This window comes from Electrona antarctica (assembly GCF_951216825.1).
Source record: "Electrona antarctica genome assembly, chromosome: 4".
In the NCBI taxonomy this organism is placed as follows: Eukaryota; Metazoa; Chordata; class Actinopteri; order Myctophiformes; family Myctophidae; genus Electrona; species Electrona antarctica.
The window spans coordinates 11,105,283-11,128,141 of record NC_136809.1 but is presented as its reverse complement, the minus strand read 5'-3'; the positions used below and the strand labels follow the sequence as shown (position 1 = coordinate 11,128,141).

The 22,859-nt window shown below is 47.0% G+C and overlaps 1 protein-coding gene across 1 annotated transcript in view; it reads right to left on the bottom strand.

Annotated features, from left to right (window-relative positions):
* The window catches only part of LOC306921139 (sodium/potassium/calcium exchanger 3-like), a gene marked incomplete at both ends in the record, with an annotated part of 106,619 nt that overhangs the window by 6,070 nt on the left and 77,690 nt on the right, over positions 1–22,859 (bottom strand). Inside the window, 9 exons of the mRNA XM_079498250.1 lie at positions 343–457; positions 1,781–1,947; positions 4,150–4,432; positions 5,521–5,681; positions 7,413–7,546; positions 10,621–10,674; positions 12,565–12,590; positions 15,760–15,834; positions 22,352–22,455. Coding sequence (XP_079354376.1) covers positions 343–457; positions 1,781–1,947; positions 4,150–4,432; positions 5,521–5,681; positions 7,413–7,546; positions 10,621–10,674; positions 12,565–12,590; positions 15,760–15,834; positions 22,352–22,455 — 1,119 coding nt within the window. The remainder of the gene's footprint in view (positions 1–342; positions 458–1,780; positions 1,948–4,149; positions 4,433–5,520; positions 5,682–7,412; positions 7,547–10,620; positions 10,675–12,564; positions 12,591–15,759; positions 15,835–22,351; positions 22,456–22,859) is intronic.

Genomic DNA, 22,859 nt, shown 5'->3' with positions numbered 1-22,859 from the left:
ACCACTGGGGAACCGCCTCAAGGACCCACATTGGGGACCACTGCTGTAGATTCACTCAACAGACAAAGTCATTATGACTTCGACTTAACATCACGCCATGAACGCAAATGATAAGCCCATTTCTTTCATAAATACGGATATTGAATATTGTCCTGAATGCAGAATGTAAATGAAGTATTGTTCTGCCCTTGCGCTTACAATGATTGGGAACTAGAAAAATCACCTCATCTCAGCAGTTTGTTTTTGTGTGTGTGTGTGTGTGTGTGTGTGTGTGTGTGTGTGTGTGTGTGCATGCGTGCGTGCGTGCGTGCGTGCGTGCGTGCGTGCGTGGGCGCAGCACACCTTGCCGTGCCACTATGAGACTGGCCATACAGTCGGGGACGCTGGTGCCCGCTGCCAGGAATGTGATGCCCATGATAACATCAGGGATGCCCAGAGTGAAGCCAATCACTGTGACCTGAAAGCACACACACACACACACACACACACACACACACACACACACACACACACACACACACACACACACACACACACACACACACACACACACACACATCTGAGACAACCACTGCGACAAGGACATTTTCTTCATACGAATGAATGATAAACATATCGTTGATGTCGGGCACAAACCTCTTATCTCCATATTCTGACTTTTTGTGCTTTCTCATAAATTAATGCCCTATTTGAGAGCGTCACGCAAAAGCGCCAAGAGTAAGTGCCGCCCGCGTTTCAATACTTTCTCTGAATCTGATTTTTGAAGTTTTTAATTTGAATCCTGAAATGTAACAGTCTTCGAATTAGGAGGTTTCCACTCGACAGAATTAGGAGGTTTCCACTCGACAGAATTAGGAGGTTTCCACTCAACAGAATTAGGAGGTTTCCACTCGACAGAATTAGGAGGTTTCCACTCGACAGAATTAGGAGGTTTCCACTCGACAGAATTAGGAGGTTTCCACTCGACAGAATTAGGAGGTTTCCACTGGACAGAATTAGGAGGTTTCCACTGGACAGAATTAGGAGGTTTCCACTGGACAGAATTAGGAGGTTTCCACTCGACAGAATTAGGAGGTTTCCACTCGACAGAATTAGGAGGTTTCCACTCGACAGAATTAGGAGGTTTCCACTCGACAGAATTAGGAGGTTTCCACTCGACAGAATTAGGAGGTTTCCACTCGACAGAATTAGGAGGTTTCCACTTGACAGAATTAGGAGGTTTCCACTCGACAGAATTAGGAGGTTTCCACTCGACAGAATTAGGAGGTTTCCACTCGACAGAATTAGGAGGTTTCCACTCGACAGACACAATAATAACAAGTTCAGTCGAGTAGGTTTCTGTCGGGTGGAAACCTGTCCAAAACCTTTCAGCAAATTGAAAAAAGAATACATTGGAAAACTTATACACACACACACACGTATTATGGGACATTCTACATAATGCGTACTTTGACTTTTGGTACTTCTTTGTACATTTTGATGCCAATGCTTTTGGACTTTTACGCAAGTACATGTTGAATTCTTTGAACTTTCCCTTGCAACAGAGTATTTCTATATTGCAGTATTGATACTTTTACTTCAGTAAAAAGAAAAAAACCTGTCTCCAGTGAGTGAGTGAGTGAGCGAGCGAGCGAGCGTGCGTGCGTGCGTACGTGCGTGCGTGCGTGCGTGCGTGAATGAGTGAGTGAGTGAGTGAGTGAGTGAGTGAGTGAGTGAGTGAGTGAGTGAGTGAGTGAGCGAGCGAGCGAGTGAGTGAGTGGGATGAACCTTTTTGACGTACCATCCACACCATGATGTAGGAGAGGCCAGCGATCCACATGGTGGCTGTGATGAAGGACACCATGAACCAGTTCCCCCAGCGCCGCTTGCTGCAGTTTGGCACCGTGAAGAACAGCAGGAAGCACAGCGGCCACATGAACAGCCACTTCAGCTTGTTGAACACACCGGCTGCACGGCGAGCGCCGGCCGGAGAGAGACGGGAGAAAAACTATTCTCTTTATCCTTTAGGACACAACCACATACCTCCATGCAATATAAAAACTATTCTCTTTATCCTTTAGGACACAACCACATACCTCCATGCAATATATTTGATGTATAATTATTTATATTAGTATTACTACCGGTATTTCTTTTTTTTTAGGTCCTCTACTTATTAGTTATTAATTAAATGGTTTTTTTTTTTGCGGCTTCCACCTTTATTTTATATTTTTTATAGAGGGACAGACAGTAGGCTGACAGGAAATGGGGGAGAGAGATGGGGGAGTGACATGCAGTAAAGGCCGTCGGGATCGGAAGTCGAACCCGCGGCACACTGCCAGACTGGATTAACAGCCAAGGTGCCTGGACCGCTGAGCCACGGCCCAGGCTTACTTATTAGTTACTATAGATTACTAGAACAGTGCCCGTTGGGGGGTGATCAGGTGTGATCAATATTGGCTAATAAAGGGGCGAGGTCGCACAGCATTGTGATGTCAGAACAGGCCAGCTCCATATATGGAGATCTGGATTTGGGCCCTGTCCCGGAGCCATGGGCAGAGACTTTTGTGCTAGTTCTGGACAACCGTCTATCCCAGGGGTTCTCAACGTTTTTGGCCGGGGACCCCCGGAAATACTTTGGCAATGTCTCGGGACCCCCGCCCCGCCCCCTCCCGACCCCCAATATAAATTGACTGCTACAATAACCTTAACCCATTTTGGGCGGGAACCCCTTTTGGTGTTTTAAGCATTATGTTATAATTTAGCTATTGAAAAATAGCAGATCTACAAGCTCATAGCGCGCCACCGAGTGGCGCGCTATGAGCTTGTAGGTCTGCTATTTTTGAAAAATCGTGAAAAAACAAAATCTTTCTTTTTTTTTTTTTTAATAATTTGGGGACCCCCTAAAATAATTTGGCGACCCCCCGAGGGGTCGCGACCCACGGGTTGAGAACCCCTGGTCTATCCGACTCAAGGCTGGGCACCGCACTCCCTGTGGTGGTGTGGAACACAGCACTCCCTGTGGTGGTGTGGAACACAGCACTCCCTGTGGTGGTGTGGAACCACCACTCCCTGTGGTGGTGTGGAACGCACTCCCTGTGGTGGTGTGGAACACAGCACTCCTTGTGGTGGTGTGGAACACAGCACTCCCTGTGGTGGTGTGGAACCACCACTCCCTGTGGTGGTGTGGAACGCACTCCCTGTGGTGGTGTGGAACGAACCACTCCCTGTGGTGGTGTGGAACGCACTCCCTGTGGTGGTGTGGAACGAACCACTCCCTGTGGTGGTGTGGAACGAACCACTCCCTGTGGGGGTGTGGAACACTGCACTCCCTGTGGGGGTGTGGAACACTCCACTCCCTGTGGGGGTGTGGAACACTGCACTCCGTGTGGTGGTGTGGAACACTCCACTCCCTGTGGGGGTGTGGAACACTGCACTCCCTGTGGTGGTGTGGAACCACAGCACTCCCTGTGGTGGTGTGGAACACTGCACTCCCTGTGGTGGTGTGGAACGCGTGGGTCAAATTTGGGGCGAGCGGTTCTCGGGTTATGTGGATTACAGACGTACACACAGAGACGTGGTGCATTTATAGATAGATAATATTGTAGGATTATTTTGTTATGATTATCCTTATTTACATGATTATCATTTCCTTTTCTTCTCGTCCTGTTTTATTATTTCAGCCCACTGGTTTGAACACTATAGGTTTTGTGTTTGGCAAAGGGGGAAAATGAAGGTGCATTGGAAACTGAATGTTCATCACTGAAGCTGTCAAAATGTTTCCACTATAAATTATATATAAAAAAAGACATGAAAAAATAAATAATAGTATTAATAATGAATACAGTAGGGTGTGAATTGATAAAATCCTAAAGGATCCCAACCCTTTAAATGTTTTTTTTGTGGCTTTCGCCTTCATTTTTTATAGAGGGACAGACAGTAGGCTGACAGGAAATGGGGGAGAGAGATGGGGGAGTGACATGCAGTAAAGGCCGTCAGGATCGGGAGTCGAACCCGCGGCACACTGCCAGGCTCGGGCTACTGGCCAAGGTGCCTGGACCGCTGAGCCACCCACGGCCCAGGCCAAAGGATCCCAACCCTAATATATAATCATGGACCCTGTCATCAAAAGTGATCCAGCTGCAGTAGAAGTGGAACAGTTTGTCTCACCTGGAGCTCTAAAAGGCACGATAGGGCCATCCTTGTCATCGTCACCCTCTCCTTCTTCGCCGTTCTCGTTGTTCTCGTTGTCGTCGTTTTCGTTCTCCGTCTTGCTCGCGGACTCCAGCAGCTGGACCCTGCACCGCCCGTTGAGACCCCTCTCTGAGACTCCGCCCTGCATCCCGTTCTCTAGGCCACGCCTCTCCTGTGCCCTGGGCGCCGAGTCGGAGTCCCCGTTGGTGATGCGATTGACGCACATGCGCGTCTCGCTGGTGTTGATCAGCCGTTGCCTCTGGGAACCGCCATAGAACACGACAACTTGAGCTACAGTACAGTAAGGCTGGGCAATTAACCAACAATATTACCAAACCGACATTTAGAATCAATGGGTCTGTTGTAAAATAACTAAATAATAGTATATTGTAGTATATATTAGTATAATAGTATGTTCTAACCAACGTGCAATTCACAAAGGGGTGTGTCTATCAAATGTGCAGATCACAGTTGTTCCTCATTTTCGCCTGAAGGTCAGATGCGTGTTCATGTGGGAGATCATTTGCATTGCCCAACGCCCCATTTAAGACCAAAAAAAGGCAACTACAGTAATGGTTTTTTTTCCTTTTCTTTTCCAACCTTTCTTGTCTTTTTCAAGTGTGAACTAAATAAAAGTACACAATCAATCCTACATCAGTACAAACATTACAAAAAAAATTACCATGAATAACCTCAAGTACATAAACGTAAATACAATACACGGAAGAATCTCCAAAGTGATACAACTTTAAATTAAATGCAGTGTTACAAACATGTAACACTGCATGGCATAATTACTGTACATAAAACAAGTGTGAAATCAAACAGCGGAGAACATGGAGACACGAACACGCACGCGCTCGTGCGCACATACGCGCCGCGCGTGCGTGAGCGCACACAGGTGAAACAACAATGTACGTACGGACGTACAAATCATCTTTAGGGGGAGTGGGGTATTGCAGGGGTTCTCAACGTTTTTGGCCGGGAACCCCCGGAAATGCTTTGGCAATGTCTCGGGACCCCCGCCCCGCCCCCTCCCGACCCCCAATATAAATTGACTGCTACAATAACCTTAACCCATTTTGGGCGGGAACCCCATTTGGTGTTTTAAGCATTGTTATAATTTAGCTATTGAAAAATAGCAGATCTACAAGCTCATAGCGCGCCACCGAGTGGCGCGCTATGAACTTGTAGATCTGCTATTTTTGAAAAATCGTGAAAATAATTTTTTTTTCTTCTTTTTTTTTTAAAATATTTTGGGGACCCCCCAAAATAATTTGGCGACCCCCCGAGGGGTCGCGACCCACGGGTTGAGAACCCCTGGGGTATTGTATCCAGCACGTGTACCTCATTGATGAGCAGGCGTGAGGCCATGGTGAGACGGGTCCGGGGTGAGAAGTGGCTGGTGATCATGATCCTCATGCCAGCCTCGGAGAAGGACAGCTGGTGCGGGTAGGCTGACAGTAGCTCATCCACCATCAGCACAGATGGCGTACAGTGGAAGTTAGCTAGAGACACACACACGCGCACACACACACACACACACACACACACACACACACACACACACACACACACACACACACACACACACACACACACACACACACACACACACACACACACACACACACACACACACACACACACACACACACACACACACACACACACACAATGCTTGTATGTTTAAGTGTTCAGCAATGCATTGATACAAAGAAAATCTTCCCAGGTTAGCAGAGGGAGTGTAGCACACAGGATTGTGAAAAATCGTGGGATAAGAAAAAAATAAAAAGTTGTTTGGTATATCTATATTTTATTCTAACTCGTAAGGGGGCCTAGCGAGACTAAACTAACAGATTCATGTTTTTAAACAATGCGACACCGACCGCAACCCGCCACGGGAACCCAATCTCTTTTGTAAACCGGATCACACCGCTCAGTTTAAAGGGGCATTCCACTCATTTTCAACATTTTACTATGTCATTAATATACCTTATAGCTGTTGTGTGGACATAATAAAACTGGAGATCTGAAAAAAATCATTAACATGGTGAAACACATCTTGATGATGTCATCAAGATGTGTTTCACCATGTTAATGATTCTTTTCATACTTACAGTTCTAGGAAACACAGAATGGGGGGACTTTTTTTTTAATTATGTCCACACAACAGCTCTAAGGTATATTAATGACATAGTAAAATGTTGAAAATGAGTGGAATGCCCCTTTAAGAAGGAATACCAGGCTTTAGTGGCAGCGGTGGCCGAACGGATAGCGGCGCGGTCTAGATACCGGAAGGTTCCCAGTTCGAATCAGCCGTCCGACACGTTAAAATTACCACCGCTGAAATGCCCTTGAACAAGGCATCAACCACTACGATGAAATGTGTTCTATGAGCAGGGCCTGGCTGGAAGAATTAGCCCAGATACCCTGGGTAAATATAGATTTCATTTCATTTCATTTCATTTCCTCCATGGTGGAAAGCCTGGTGGTGACGCAGCCGCTAGGTTAATGATTGGGTTACCTTTCTTGAGCAGTACTGCGGTGGCATCGCAGGTGACATTGTCGTCCAGGTCAGTGCTCCCTGTCAGGCTAGGTTAATGATTGGGTTACCTTTCTTGAGCAGTACTGCGGTGGCATCGCAGGTGACATTGTCGTCCAGGTCAGTGCTCCCTGTCAGGCTAGGTTAATGATTGGGTTACCTTTCTTGAGCAGTACTGCGGTGGCATCGCAGGTGACATTGTCGTCCAGGTCAGTGCTCCCTGTCAGGCTAGGTTAATGATTGGGTTACCTTTCTTGAGCAGTACTGCGGTGGCATCGCAGGTGACATTGTCGTCCAGGTCAGTGCTCCCTGTCAGGCTAGGTTAATGATTGGGTTACCTTTCTTGAGCAGTACTGCGGTGGCATCGCAGGTGACATTGTCGTCCAGGTCAGTGCTCCCTGTCAGGCTAGGTTAATGATTGGGTTACCTTTCTTGAGCAGTACTGCGGTGGCATCGCAGGTGACATTGTCGTCCAGGTCAGTGCTCCCTGTCAGGCTAGGTTAATGATTGGGTTACCTTTCTTGAGCAGTACTGCGGTGGCATCGCAGGTGACATTGTCGTCCAGGTCAGTGCTCCCTGTCAGGCTAGGTTAATGATTGGGTTACCTTTCTTGAGCAGTACTGCGGTGGCATCGCAGGTGACATTGTCGTCCAGGTCAGTGCTCCCTGTCAGGCTAGGTTAATGATTGGGTTACCTTTCTTGAGCAGTACTGCGGTGGCATCGCAGGTGACATTGTCGTCCAGGTCAGTGCTCCCTGTCAGGCCGTTGGCCATGGCCCCCGAGCCCTTCTTCCGCCGGTCAAAGTAGCGCTGTGCCCTGCCGTTAAACCTGCCGACAGGTGACACAAAATGTGACCGGGTCTGGCAAATAGGGCCTCATCTCGACCAGAGTCATTGTTCAGTTTTGTACAGATTATTAAAGTACAGAATGTAAGCTTTCATATGATGTATCATTCAATGAAATTGGAAAATATTTGAAGGAGATATGACCATTTTAAAATGATTGTGCCGTTTTACCCAAAGCTGAGAAAATCCCGTTTGAATGTTCACAACATTTCAACACCTAGAGCTGGCTAGCCTACTTTGACTTATAAATATATACATTTAATTTGACCAAATCAATAATCTGTTGGAATGAAAACTTTCTTCAACATTCAAGCTGTGTTAATATGAAAAAAACCGAAAATCACTAAAAAGAAATCACGTTTATTTTAGATTTTCTGCCTTTTCATTATAGGCGAGATGGGGACCATTTTGCTAGACCTGGTCACAAATGTCAGCCTGACAGGATTATGACACGCAAAAAGATAGTAGCAACATGGAGGCTCTATTCGCACAGTGTGGACCTGAAGTCAGTTATTGACACACTTTCATCATATACAGTAATGTAGGTGGGGGGGAATTCGCCAATATATTTTTGTAATTTTATACATTTTTTAAATGTCTTAATTCTTTGTATGAATATGTATATTTGGCATAAGTGGTTAAGTGTAACTTATCAATTTATTTTTACAACTATTAATGTCATAGTAGCTTTTGATGCATAGACTATTCTGAATACAGCTCAGGTCTCATGCGTTCATTTGCAGTGGCTGTTTTATCTAGAGAGGAGTGAATATTGTCTACAATATTATAGAATAGATTATAATTGAAAGTAATGAATTACTTTAATTATTATATACTGTACAAACCGAGCAGAAAATGCTCGGTTTGTACGGTTGTATGGCGGCGACATCAAAGCCTCCCACTCGCGAAAGTCCGACTGGTTTTCCAATCGTACTACTGTAACATATATCGCATTTATTTATTTACTGAGGGCCTACTGAGCACATAGAATAACTCTTCCTACTTCCGGGCCGCTTCCCTATAGAGCGTCACAGTCCCGCCCCCTACCATGGACCAGGAAATGATTCTCCGTTCATTTTCCTCATAGACATTTCAGAAAGTATTTATTTAAAGACGTTTACGCCGCGGACAAAGCCAACTCGAGTCGTGACAAATCATGACAACAAACACAATTTTTTGGGCCGAACAAATAATTAGAAAGAAGAAAAAACGGCAGGTTACAACACTTTTTTTGTTGTTTTTCTTCTTTGTAATTATTTGTTTGGTCCAAAATATTGTTTGTGTTGTCATGATTTGTCACGACTCGAGTTGGCTTTGTCCGCGGCGTAACCGTCTTTAAATAAATACTTTCTGAAATGTCTATGGGAAAAATGCATTGGGATTCATTTCCTGGTCCATGGTAGGGGGCGGGACTGCGACGCTCTATAGTATACTTCCTTCACCTAGCTTCAGGTGCTACCGATGATACTAATTATTAAGGCTCTGTTCCATTTAGTGTGCAGTGGTTCTCAAACTTTAATTTCACGGACCGCCATAACTCTGACAGTGTACAAATGGAACCAAATGGACCCGGGTGGGCTGGGTCCATTTGGTTCCATTTGTACACTCTCAGAGTTACACACCCGTACGGGGCCATTTGGAACCCACTCCAGGACACTTAATAAAGACCCACTGTAGCTGAGTGTTTCTAGTGAGCCGACATGCACAATAGAGCGTCGCAGTCCCGCCCCCTACCATGGACCAGGAAATGAATCCCAATGCATTTTTCCCATAGACATTTCAAAAAGTATTTATTTAAAGACGGTTACGCCGCGGACAAAGCCAACTCGAGTCGTGACAACTCATGACAACACAAACAATATTTTGGACCAAACAAATAATTACAAAGAAGAAAAACAACAAAAAAAAGTGTTGTAACCTGCCGTTTTTTTCTTCTTTCTAATTATTTGTTCGGTCCAAAAAATTGTGTTTGTTGTCATGATTTGTCACGACTCGAGTTGGCTTTGTCCGCGGCGTAAACGTCTTTAAATAAATACTTTCTGAAATGTCTATGAGGAAAATGAACGGAGAATCATTTCCTGGTCCATGGTAGGGGGCGGGACTGCCACGCTCTATAGCACTGGTATATGTTCATTTTCAAAGCCATCTCAGGAATGGTCCCCTCTTACATTTGCTCTATGTTGGATCAGAATCCAAGTCCTTATCAGACCCGCTCGAGTGTCTTCCTGACCCTCAAGGTTCCATTTGCTAACTCAGAGCTACAGTTGGGTGCCACCGATATTGTCCCTTATCATTTGACCCATTTAGGCCTGACCTCAAAATTTTAAAAAATCCTTCTAAATCCTCCAGTTTTCTGAAATAAATATTTTCACGATTTTTCAAAAATAGCAGACCTACAAGCTCGTAGCGCGCCACTCGGTGGCGCGCTATGAGCTTGTAGATCTGCTATTTTTCAATAGCTAAATTATAACATAATGTTTAAAACACCAAAAGGGGTTCCCGCCCAAAATGGGTTAACTGTCCTTTTGCGCAGATCACGCAAACCTCAGCAAAAAGAAAAGGACAATCGATGGCCTCCAACTGTAGGTAAAGCAGCTTTTTCTGTCAGTGCTCCATTTGATTGGAACGAACTCCAGAAGATCCTAAAAGTCTGATCACTGCCTTCCCTATAGGTCAATTCAGGGAAATGATTTCTAGCACTTTTGTTCAACAACGTAAATGTAAATGTTTAAATTAATTCTCATCTATCTATTATAGTTATTTTAGTTTTGAATACTTTCTGTTTTCCAATACATATATTTTATATTGCTGTATTTAATGTATATTGTTGATTGTTGATTGTTTTGTATTTCGGCTACATTGAAAATGAGGGCCTGCCCCTCAATTGTACTCCGAGCTTAAATAAAGGTTATGATGATGATGATGAATAGCAGCACCCTGACTCTGGAACAAGAGCCTTCATTAGTATCATAGGTAACATGGAAGTAGTGAAGTGGCCCAAGTTCTTTCCAAAATGGCGTGTGTGCATAGAGCCCATTGTTGAGGGCAGATACGTACTTCATCATGATGATGTAGACCACATACATGAGGACCAGGATCAGAGATTCCCACCTAGATACAAACAACAAGTTAGCATACAATGCACTACAGTACTTATCAGCAGAAGTGTTTTATGTTAGGGGTGCAAAAGTTAATTAAGCTAATCGATTTGAACAATTTTAATGAAAAAATAATTGATTTTGAAACGAAAGAAATGCGTAAAAAAAGGCAAAATAGCCAATCTTCAAGCTCAGGTCGCAACCGCACGGTGAGCTTGTAAATCAGTTATTAATTAGTTTGCTCTTTTTGTGTAATACTGTCGTATGACAACGTATAAAATAGGGCGTAAGTGGTTAATCAGACTAATTGACTCTATCAATTATTAAAAGAAAAATGCATTTAAAATGTTTTGCATTGATAATTGGATATATAATAGATAAAACAATACTAATAATCGCTAACAATTACAATTTACAATTTAAGCATTTAGCAGATATCTATATAATGAAACTATACATGTAAACTATACATACTATACTATACATATTTACTATAAAGTGCTATGACTACATAAAATGCAATTCTAGTCTACGTAACATGCTATAAGTCTGTATAAAATGCTATCTAAGTCTACATAAAGTGCTATCTAAGGGGCTATAGGGCAAGTGCTACGGGCCATGATGGAGTCTGAAAAGGTGGGTTTTCTGACTACGGCGGAAGAGGAGTGGGGCTGCAGTTTTGATTGTAATAGGAAGTGCATTCCATAGCTAAGAAAATAATCCATATTTTATGTCTTCCCTCAAACACCCATGCAGGCTTTCACAGATCACTCAGGCACGTACCATGATACATTCTCACGTACCATGATACATTCTCACGTACCATGATACATTCTCACTTACCATGATACATTCTCACTTACCATGATACATTCTCACGTACCATGATACATTCTCACTTACCATGATACATTCTCACTTACCATGATACATTCTCACGTACCATGATACATTCTCACTTACCATGATACATTCTCACGTACCATGATACATTCTCACTTACCATGATACATTCTCACTTACCATGATACATTCTCACGTACCATGATACATTCTCACTTACCATGATACATTCTCACTTACCATGATACATTCTCACGTACCATGATACATTCTCACTTACCATGATACATTCTCACTTACCATGATACATTCTCACGTACCATGATACATTCTCACTTACCATGATACATTCTCACGTACCATGATACATTCTCACTTACCATGATACATTCTCACTTACCATGATACATTCTCACGTACCATGATACATTCTCACTTACCATGATACATTCTCACGTACCATGATACATTCTCACGTACCATGATACATTCTCACGTACCATGATACATTCTCACGTACCATGATACATTCTCACTTACCATGATACATTCTCACTTACCATGATACATTCTCACGTACCATGATACATTCTCACTTACCATGATACATTCTCACGTACCATGATACATTCTCACGTACCATGATACATTCTCACGTACCATGATACATTCTCACGTACCATGATACATTCTCACTTACCATGATACATTCTCACTTACCATGATACATTCTCACGTACCATGATACATTCTCACGTACCATGATACATTCTCACTTACCATGATACATTCTCACGTACCATGATACATTCTCACATACCATGATACATTCTCACGTACCATGATACATTCTCACTTACCATGATACATTCTCACTTACCATGATACATTCTCACTTACCATGATACATTCTCACTTACCATGATACATTCTCACTTACCATGATACATTCTCACTTACCATGATACATTATCACGTACCATGATACATTCTCACTTACCATGATACATTATCACGTACCATGATACATTCTAACTTACCAACATACATTCTCACTTACCAACATACATTCTCATCATAGATGAACTGTTGAGGTAAAACAGAGAAGGGAGAATGTTAGAGCAACAGCCAAAGTAGGAGCACTGACATTTGTCTGCAGTAAAACATGTTCACCACTAGGTGGTGCAGTACACCAAGAGCTCTAGCAATCAGGAGTGGGTCAAATTCTGAGCTGTCTTAAACCCATTTAGGACTGAGGCCGATTCTAAAAAAAAAAAGGTCTTCTAAATCCTAAAGGTTTTCTGAAAAACCCATGTTTCTATGTCAGTGGTGCTCAACCTTTTTCATGTCAAGGACCGCCAGAATTATCTGTATTTTGCCGCAGACCCCCATCTGAAAATATGTTCCAGGGACTCCCCCGGAAGCAAAGATTTGAGTTAAAATCTGATATATTCAAAGATTTGCACCACATTTTTCAAAAATAGCAGATTTTTGAAGGATTATTATACATTTGAAAACTTGAAATGAGACATTCTGCACGATGAGTACTTTTACCTTTGGTACATTTTGATACCAATACTTTTGTACTTTTTTGAATTCCGGACTTCTACTTGTAACAAAGTATTAATTTCTATATTGCAGCATTCATACTTTTACTTAAGTAAAAACTTTGAATATGTTTTCCACCCCTGTGGAAGAGCACCCTGTGCTGTTCATGCCAGCAGTGTGTTGTCACCATAGAGTATATATATAATAGAGACTGAACTGGCGCGAAGCTCCGCCCCCCCAGCTATTCATGTCAGTGGAAGTTGCTCAGTGGCGTTTTGAAGCACCCGGAAGACTGCCGGAAGTCCCTCCCAGGACCTCAACTTTGAGGTCCTGAGTGACGTAGGGCAACCGAGCGCTCAACGTTAAAGCCCAGCTGCACGGGGTTTCCCGGTCATGAATCCACGGGTCCGCCTGTAGTCCCTCCTCCTACCACTAGGACCCAGAGCTTCAACGTTGGAAAGTCTGCCTGCCCCCTTGGTTGTCACCCTGTGCTGTTCATGCCAGCAGTGTGTTGTCACCCTGTGCTGTTCATGCCAGTAGTGTGTTGTCACCCTGTGCTGTTCATGCCAACAGTGTGTTGTCACCCTGTGCTGTTCATGCCAACAGTGTGTTGTCACCCTGTGCTGTTCATGCCAGCAGTGTGTTGTCACCCTGTGCTGTTCATGCCAGCAGTGTGTTGTCACCCTGTGCTGTTCATACCAGCAGTGTGATGACTAAGAGCACCCTGTGCTGTTCATGCCAGCAGTGTGTTGACTAAGAGTACCCTGTGCTGTTCATACCAGCAGTGTGTTGACTAAGAGCACCCTGTGCTGTTCATACCAGCAGTGTGATGACTAAGAGCACCCTGTGCTGTTCATGCCAGCAGTGTGTTGACTAAGAGTACCCTGTGCTGTTCATACCAGCAGTGTGTTGACTAAGAGTACCCTGTGCTGTTCATACCAGCAGTGTGTTGACTAAGAGCACCCTGTGCTGTTCATGCCAGCAGTGTGTTGTCACCCTGTGCTGTTCATGCCAGCAGTGTGTTGACTAAGAGCACCCTGTGCTGTTCATACCAGCAGTGTGATGACTAAGAGCACCCTGTGCTGTTCATGCCAGCAGTGTGTTGACTAAGAGTACCCTGTGCTGTTCATACCAGCAGTGTGTTGACTAAGAGTACCCTGTGCTGTTCATACCAGCAGTGTGTTGACTAAGAGCACCCTGTGCTGTTCATGCCAGCAGTGTGTTGTCACCCTGTGCTGTTCATGCCAGCAGTGTGTTGACTAAGAGCACCCTGTGCTGTTCATGCCAGCAGTGTGTTGACTAAGAGCACCCTGTGCTGTTCATGCCAGCAGTGTGTTGACTAAGAGCACCCTGTGCTGTTCATGCCAGCAGTGTGTTGACTAAGAGTACCCTGTGCTGTTCATACCAGCAGTGTGTTGACTAAGAGCACCCTGTGCTGTTCATGCCAGCAGTGTGTTGTCACCCTGTGCTGTTCATGCCAGCAGTGTGTTGACTAAGAGCACCCTGTGCTGTTCATGCCAGCAGTGTGTTGACTAAGAGCACCCTGTGCTGTTCATGCCAGCAGTGTGTTGACTAAGAGCACCCTGTGCTGTTCATACCAGCAGTGTGTTGACTAAGAGCACCCTGTGCTGTTCATACCAGCAGTGTGTTGACTAAGAGCACCCTGTGCTGTTCATGCCAGCAGTGTGTTGTCAGGCTGAACTGGAGTGAGTGATGCCGTGTAGGCAGCTGTTAACCACATGAACCCTAGCGCCCCTATCCTCGGGGCGAACATCCGGCCAAAGAATAGCCCGTCAACAAGCTCACCATGCCTTAAAAACCTATGAGCTTGAAGATCATGCTATTTGTACAGAGTTTACAATCACTGTCACATTGTGGTCCTGGGGGACTCCAGTCAGTAGCATCATTATGCTTTTCTGTCACACTGAAGCTCGTAAAAAAAAAGAAAAACGGTATTGAGCACATTCGTGGCACTCCATATACTGTACACCAGGCTTCCCCAATTCATTTTCCTCAAGGGCCATATTTTGACTAGGGTACCAGGCTGGGGGCCGAGTCTGCACGCGTGAGGTCGAGGTTTTGCCCTGAAAATTCATTTTCACGGCAAGACCCCATCTGAAAAGGATGCCCAGTTTGACATGCATAGGCTACTGACCCCCATTTAATGCCATTTATATCTGGGACCCCCCCCCCCCAGATTTGTTTGAAATTCTTCCAGGGGCCACAAGGGGGCGCTCCGCGGGCCGCCTATTGGGGAACCCTGCTGTACACATAGTAGACTACAGTATGTGCATACTGTATGTACAGTACATGCACGCTGTGACTTTGCTCTACAGGGGGTCAGCCCTATATATGCACCTTCAGTTTAGGGTTGGATTGGGCCACGAGTACGGGTTGGGGTTATGGTTGTTGAGGGAACACATGGCCGTACGTACGGTCTCCCTTCTACCGTATGTAATATTGTGTTCGCGTTTCTGCATCCATATTTAATTTCCCACTCTCTCTCTTCACTCTTGTGAATACAAGTGCCTGTGTGTGTGTGTGTGTGTTTGTTTGTTTGTTTGTTTGTTTGTTTGTGTGCGTGCATGCATGTGTCTGTGTGGTTGTGTGTGTGCATGTGTGTGTGTGTATTTGTGTGTGTGTGTGTGTGTGTGTGTGTGTGTGTGTGTGTGTGTGTGTGTGTTTAGTTTACACAATAAACCCTTACGGCAATGAGGGCAACGATGGAAAACGTGTAATACATGGAATCGCGGAGCAGCGTCCAATGGGAAAGCCTCACCGCCTGCAAACAGAGGGACAGAGACTCACATTACTGTGCAGAAGGACGTTACTAAACACAAGCATTCTTACAGGGAAAAACAGAATAGAACACATCTGGCTGCATGGCTCCATCCTTTGTACCGATACAAAAGTACGAGCTGACCCGCAAAGATCACACCCACACTAAAAGTGAGTGCTAAGAGCGCACACCAGCCTACGTGGAAGAGAAGGTGGCCGGGGTGTGTTTATCGACCTTACGTAATCAGATACAATATACAGGGGCTCACAATGCCATGATTAATCCATTGAGACCTGGAACGCATCCATGTCACGTTAGCGTTTAACCACATTAACCATTAACCCATTTTGGGGCGGGAACCCGTTTTGGTGTTTTAAACATTGTTATAATTTAGCTATTGAAAAATAGCAGATCTACAAGTTCATAGCGCGCCACCGAGTGGCGCGCTATGAACTTGTAGGTCTGCTATTTTTGAAAAATCGTTAAAATGTGCCTCAAATCTTTCCGAAAATTGTCATGATTTAGATTTTTTTTTTTTTTTTTTTCCGATGTCAGGCCTGAATGGGTTAATGCCGTGAAGCATGGAAAGTCCACCCTCCCACACAGCGTGTGTGTTCGCTGCATACACAAGTGCCGGGTCAAAAGTTACATCTTGAATGTGCCACATCCAGGCGTGGAATCAGCTGCTGCTGCGAGGGCATAGTTAAACACAAACAAAGCTGGAGGTGGTTAGGAGTAGAATGTTGGCGCCGCACTGTAGTTCAAGCTCTATATAGATGGGTCACAATGTTAGTATCAATAACATGGTACTTTGAAGAATAAATAGACTCTTATGAAGTCACACCAAAGTCAATAAACAATAACGGGTGGGGTGGATGATTGGAGTTGGATAATTTTTAATATGCTCCCCGAAATCCCACCCCTCTATAGCTCCATCACTGCTCTTATGTAATGCACCATCTGTGGTTGCATCACTATGTTTTGGAGCTCGGCGTATAATATATACGTCATAATAATTCTATTTTTCCTGCTTATTCCCCATCCCATGCAAGGCCCAATATCTCCCCTCCCTGGCATGTTAGGTAGCATCGGGGACAGATATCTCCCCTCCCTGGCATGTTAGGTAGCATCGGGGACAGACGCCTCCCTGGCATGTTAGGTAGCATCGGGGACAATATCTCCCCTCCCTGGCATGTTAGGTAGCATCGGGACAGGCCCAATATCTCCCCTCCCTGGCATGTTAGGTAGCATCGGGGACAGGCCCAATATCTCCCCTCCCTGGCATGTTAGGTAGCATCGGGGACAGGCCCAATATCTCCCCTCCCTGGCATGTTAGGTAGCATCGGGGACAGACCCCTCCCTGGCATGTTAGGTAGCATCGGGGACAGACGCGGCCTGTATCTACCCTACCTGGCATGTTAGGTAGCATCGGGGACAGACGCGGCCTGTATCTCCCCTCCCTGGCATGTTAGGTAGCATCGGGGACAGACGCGGCCTGCTAACTTTGCGTCCGACATGTCAACCCTTTTCTTTTCCGTGATCCACAGTTTGATATGCATTGATTTAGGCCACGGTCCGGACCCCCATTTGATACAATTTTGGTCATTGTGACGCCAATCGACACTGTAAAATCCTCAGTGCATATTTAACTCAGAGAGTGTACTAATTAGGGTCCATTTGGTTCCATTCATGAGTTACAGATTTACAAGGATCCATTTGGTCCCTGGCTGCCCCAGCCAGGGACCAAATGGACCCCCTGCAACCACGTCAAGGACCCCTGCGGGCCCCTGCGGGCACCACGTTGAGAACACAACGAACACAAGAAATGAAAGCAATCTGCAAACTGAATTTGTGAGTAGGCACTGGCACTTCTTCATAGATAGATAGATACCTTTCTATTGATCCTGCGGGGGAATTTCAAGCACCAGAGGCAGCACAGCAGTAACAGTTACAGATACAGGGCACAGGTAAATGTAGGGTTAAGTGATATTATTTGCTACTGTATAATAAATAGGCTAGTTAAGTAGGCGTCTCCCTGTCTCTCCAGCTCTTTAGTAAACAGAAAATGCATTTTCACGTCGGGATACCAATTATATCCATTTTTATCCAAGATAGATAGGCCCAGGAATGAGTACATCCGAGGGACAGCGCATGTTAGATGTGTTGTAGATAAAGCCAGAGAGGCCAGACGGAGATGCTTTGGACATGTACAGAGGAGGGATAGTGAGAGTTTGGACATGTACAGAGGAGGGATAGTGAGAGTTTGGACATGTACAGAGGAGGGATAGTGAAGGATGCTGAGGTTGGAACTCTGACAGCTCCAACCTCAGCATCGTTCTACCCAGGAGAAGATTTATGGGTGTAGTTTTTTTTTATTTAATTTTTATCCCTCGATTTTGTAACCCATTTTTTCACCCCTGTGCCAATTATCTAATGTGATCCTGGGCTCTCTACACACCCTCCGCCAACCTAGTCCCCATATATGGGGGACATGGGGAGAGCAACGGACTCGAACTCATGCTTCCTTCCTGCCTGAGTGTCCAAGTTGCTCCTTTACACCTGACAGGGGGGAGTTTCCCTGGTTGGACGTAGCGTGTGGAAGGAACACGTTATTCCAACCAGTTCCTTTCCCCTCCATCAGGCGCCCCGGCTGGCCAGGAGGAGGCAGTTTGTTTAGAGACCAGGATTACTGCATGTTTTTGTGAGGGTACCTACCCTTATTACCTACACCCGATTTATGGGTGTAGTGAAAGAGGACATGAAGTCAGTTGGTGTGAGAGAAGAGGAGGCAGAGATGACAGGGTGTCGGGTGAGATGGAGGAGGCAGAGATGACAGGGTGTCGGGTGAGATGGAGGCAGAGATGACAGGGTGTCGGGTGAGATGGAGGCAGAGATGACAGGGTGTCGGGTGAGATGGAGACAGAGATGACAGGGTGTCGGGTGAGATGGAGACAGAGATGACAGGGTGTCGGGTGAGATGGAGGCAGAGATGACAGGGTGTCGGGTGAGATGGAGGCAGAGATGACAGGGTGTCGGGTGAGATGGAGACAGAGATGACAGGGTGTCGGGTGAGATGGAGGCAGAGATGACAGGGTGTCGGGTGAGATGGAGACAGAGATGACAGGGTGTCGGGTGAGATGGAGGCAGAGATGACAGGGTGTCGGGTGAGATGGAGACAGAGATGACAGGGTGTCGGGTGAGATGGAGACAGAGATGACAGGGTGTCGGGTGAGATGGAGACAGAGATGACAGGGTGTCGGGTGAGATGGAGGCAGAGATGACAGGGTGTCGGGTGAGATGGAGGCAGAGATGACAGGGTGTCGGGTGAGATGGAGACAGAGATGACAGGGTGTCGGGTGAGATGGAGACAGAGATGACAGGGTGTCGGGTGAGATGGAGACAGAGATGACAGGGTGTCGGGTGAGATGGAGACAGAGATGACAGGGTGTCGGGTGAGATGGAGGCAGAGATGACAGGGTGTCGGGTGAGATGGAGACAGAGATGACGGGGTGTCGGGTGAGATGGAGGCAGAGATGACAGGGTGTCGGGTGAGATGGAGGCAGAGATGACAGGGTGTCGGGTGAGATGGAGGCAGAGATGACAGGGTGTCGGGTGAGATGGAGGCAGAGATGACAGGGTGTCGGGTGAGATGGAGGCAGAGATGACAGGGTGTCGGGTGAGATGGAGACAGAGATGACAGGGTGTCGGGTGAGATGGAGGAGGCAGAGATGACAGGGTGTCGGGTGAGATGGAGGCAGAGATGACAGGGTGTCGGGTGAGATGGAGGAGGCAGAGATGACAGGGTGTCGGGTGAGATGGAGACAGAGATGACAGGGTGTCGGGTGAGATGGAGGAGGCAGAGATGACAGGGTGTCGGGTGAGATGGAGGAGGCAGAGATGACAGGGTGTCGGGTGAGATGGAGGAGGCAGAGATGACAGGGTGTCGGGTGAGATGGAGACAGAGATGACAGGGTGTCGGGTGAGATGGAGGCAGAGATGACAGGGTGTCGGGTGAGATGGAGACAGAGATGACAGGGTGTCGGGTGAGATGGAGACAGAGATGACAGGGTGTCGGGTGAGATGGAGACAGAGATGACAGGGTGTCGGGTGAGATGGAGACAGAGATGACAGGGTGTCGGGTGAGATGGAGGAGGCAGAGATGACAGGGTGTCGGGTGAGATGGAGGAGGCAGAGATGACAGGGTGTCGGGTGAGATGGAGACAGAGATGACAGGGTGTCGGGTGAGATGGAGGCAGAGATGACAGGGTGTCGGGTGAGATGGAGACAGAGATGACAGGGTGTCGGGTGAGATGGAGACAGAGATGACAGGGTGTCGGTGAGATGGAGACAGAGATGACAGGGTGTCGGGTGAGATGGAGGCAGAGATGACAGGGTGTCGGGTGAGATGGAGACAGAGATGACAGGGTGTCGGGTGAGATGGAGGCAGAGATGACAGGGTGTCGGGTGAGATGGAGACAGAGATGACAGGGTGTCGGGTGAGATGGAGACAGAGATGACAGGGTGTCGGGTGAGATGGAGACAGAGATGACAGGGTGTCGGGTGAGATGGAGACAGAGATGACAGGGTGTCGGGTGAGATGGAGGCAGAGATGACAGGGTGTCGGGTGAGATGGAGACAGAGATGACAGGGTGTCGGGTGAGATGGAGGCAGAGATGACAGGGTGTCGGGTGAGATGGAGGCAGAGATGACAGGGTGTCGGGTGAGATGGAGGCAGAGATGACAGGGTGTCGGGTGAGATGGAGGCAGAGATGACAGGGTGTCGGGTGAGATGGAGGCAGAGATGACAGGGTGTCGGGTGAGATGGAGACAGAGATGACAGGGTGTCGGGTGAGATGGAGGAGGCAGAGATGACAGGGTGTCGGGTGAGATGGAGGCAGAGATGACAGGGTGTCGGGTGAGATGGAGGAGGCAGAGATGACAGGGTGTCGGGTGAGATGGAGACAGAGATGACAGGGTGTCGGGTGAGATGGAGGAGGCAGAGATGACAGGGTGTCGGGTGAGATGGAGGAGGCAGAGATGACAGGGTGTCGGGTGAGATGGAGACAGAGATGACAGGGTGTCGGGTGAGATGGAGACAGAGATGACAGGGTGTCGGGTGAGATGGAGGCAGAGATGACAGGGTGTCGGGTGAGATGGAGGCAGAGAAGACAGGGTGTCGGGTGAGATGGAGACAGAGATGACAGGGTGTCGGGTGAGATGGAGACAGAGATGACAGGGTGTCGGGTGAGATGGAGACAGAGATGACAGGGTGTCGGGTGAGATGGAGACAGAGATGACAGGGTGTCGGGTGAGATGGAGACAGAGATGACAGGGTGTCGGGTGAGATGGAGGCAGAGATGACAGGGTGTCGGGTGAGATGGAGACAGAGATGACAGGGTGTCGGGTGAGATGGAGGCAGAGATGACAGGGTGTCGGGTGAGATGGAGGCAGAGATGACAGGGTGTCGGGTGAGATGGAGGCAGAGATGACAGGGTGTCGGGTGAGATGGAGGCAGAGATGACAGGGTGTCGGGTGAGATGGAGACAGAGATGACAGGGTGTCGGGTGAGATGGAGACAGAGATGACAGGGTGTCGGGTGAGATGGAGGAGACAGAGATGACAGGGTGTCGGGTGAGATGGAGACAGAGATGACAAGGTGTCGGGTGAGATGGAGACAGAGATGACAGGGTGTCGGGTGAGATGGAGACAGAGATGACAGGGTGTCGGGTGAGATGGAGACAGAGATGACAGGGTGTCGGGTGAGATGGAGACAGAGATGACAGGGTGTCGGGTGAGATGGAGGCAGAGATGACAGGGTGTCGGGTGAGATGGAGACAGAGATGACAGGGTGTCGGGTGAGATGGAGGCAGATGATTCGCTGTGGCGAGTCGACCCCTCAAGGGAACAGCCGGAAGGAAAAGAGGAAGAAGATACAATTTTTTCTGTTCATTAAAAAGAACTTGAGAGACGTGGAGACTTTGTGTTTGTGCAAGAAGCAGAACGAAGTACAACTTCTCCTTTCTTCGGGTATAATCCCATCTACATATGCATGATTACACCCAAGTTCTGCCACCACTGTGTGAACTTAACCCATTTTGACCTGAGATCAGATTCTAAAAATGTCTTCTACATCCTGACAGTTTTCTGAAAAAGCTATGTTTCCATGTCAGCGGTTCTTCGATTTTTCAAAAATAGCAGACCTACAAGCTCGTAGCGCGCCACTCGGTGGCGCGCTACGATCTTGTAGATCTGCTATTTTTCAATAGCTAAAGCATAACATAATGCTAACACCAAAAGGGGTTCCCGCCCAAAATGGGTTAAGGCGTTTGAATATTTATAGGTGACATTTTCTTTCGTGCCCGGTGGTTGCAAAATGCCACCAGGTCAGCGAGGGCGAGCGAGCGCTGTGGTGTTCCTCATGTCACCGTGGTCGGTATACGGGCGGTGTCACCGTACCTGGCCAGCGAAGAGGCCGCACACGCCACCACCTCCCCACAACACCACGGCGGTGTCACCGTACCTGGCCAGCGAAGAGGCCGCACACGCCGATGATGCAGAGGATGTTGAAGACAGCCGAGCCGACGATGGTCCCGACCCCGACGTCACCTTTAGTGATGAACACGCCTGCAGGGGGACAATGGATGAACATGCACGCACGCACGCACGCACGCACGCACGCACGCACGCACGCACGCACGCACACACACACACACACAAAGTGCGTTTAAAGCAGTGGTGGAAGAAGTACTCGTATGTCTCCTGAAAAGTATACGTTTTGGACATATGATGTTTTTTTTATTATTAATATTTTTTGTGGCTTTTGCCTTTATTTTATATTGAGGGACAGACAGTAGGCTGACAGGAAATGGGGAGAGAGATGGGGGGGGAAGACATGCAGTAAAGGCCGTCGGGATCGGGAGTCGAACCCGCGGCACACTGCCAGACTGGATTACCAGCCAAGGTGCCTGGACCACTGAGCCACGGCCCAGGTTGGACATATGAGGTTTCCACCCGACACAGTAAGTATA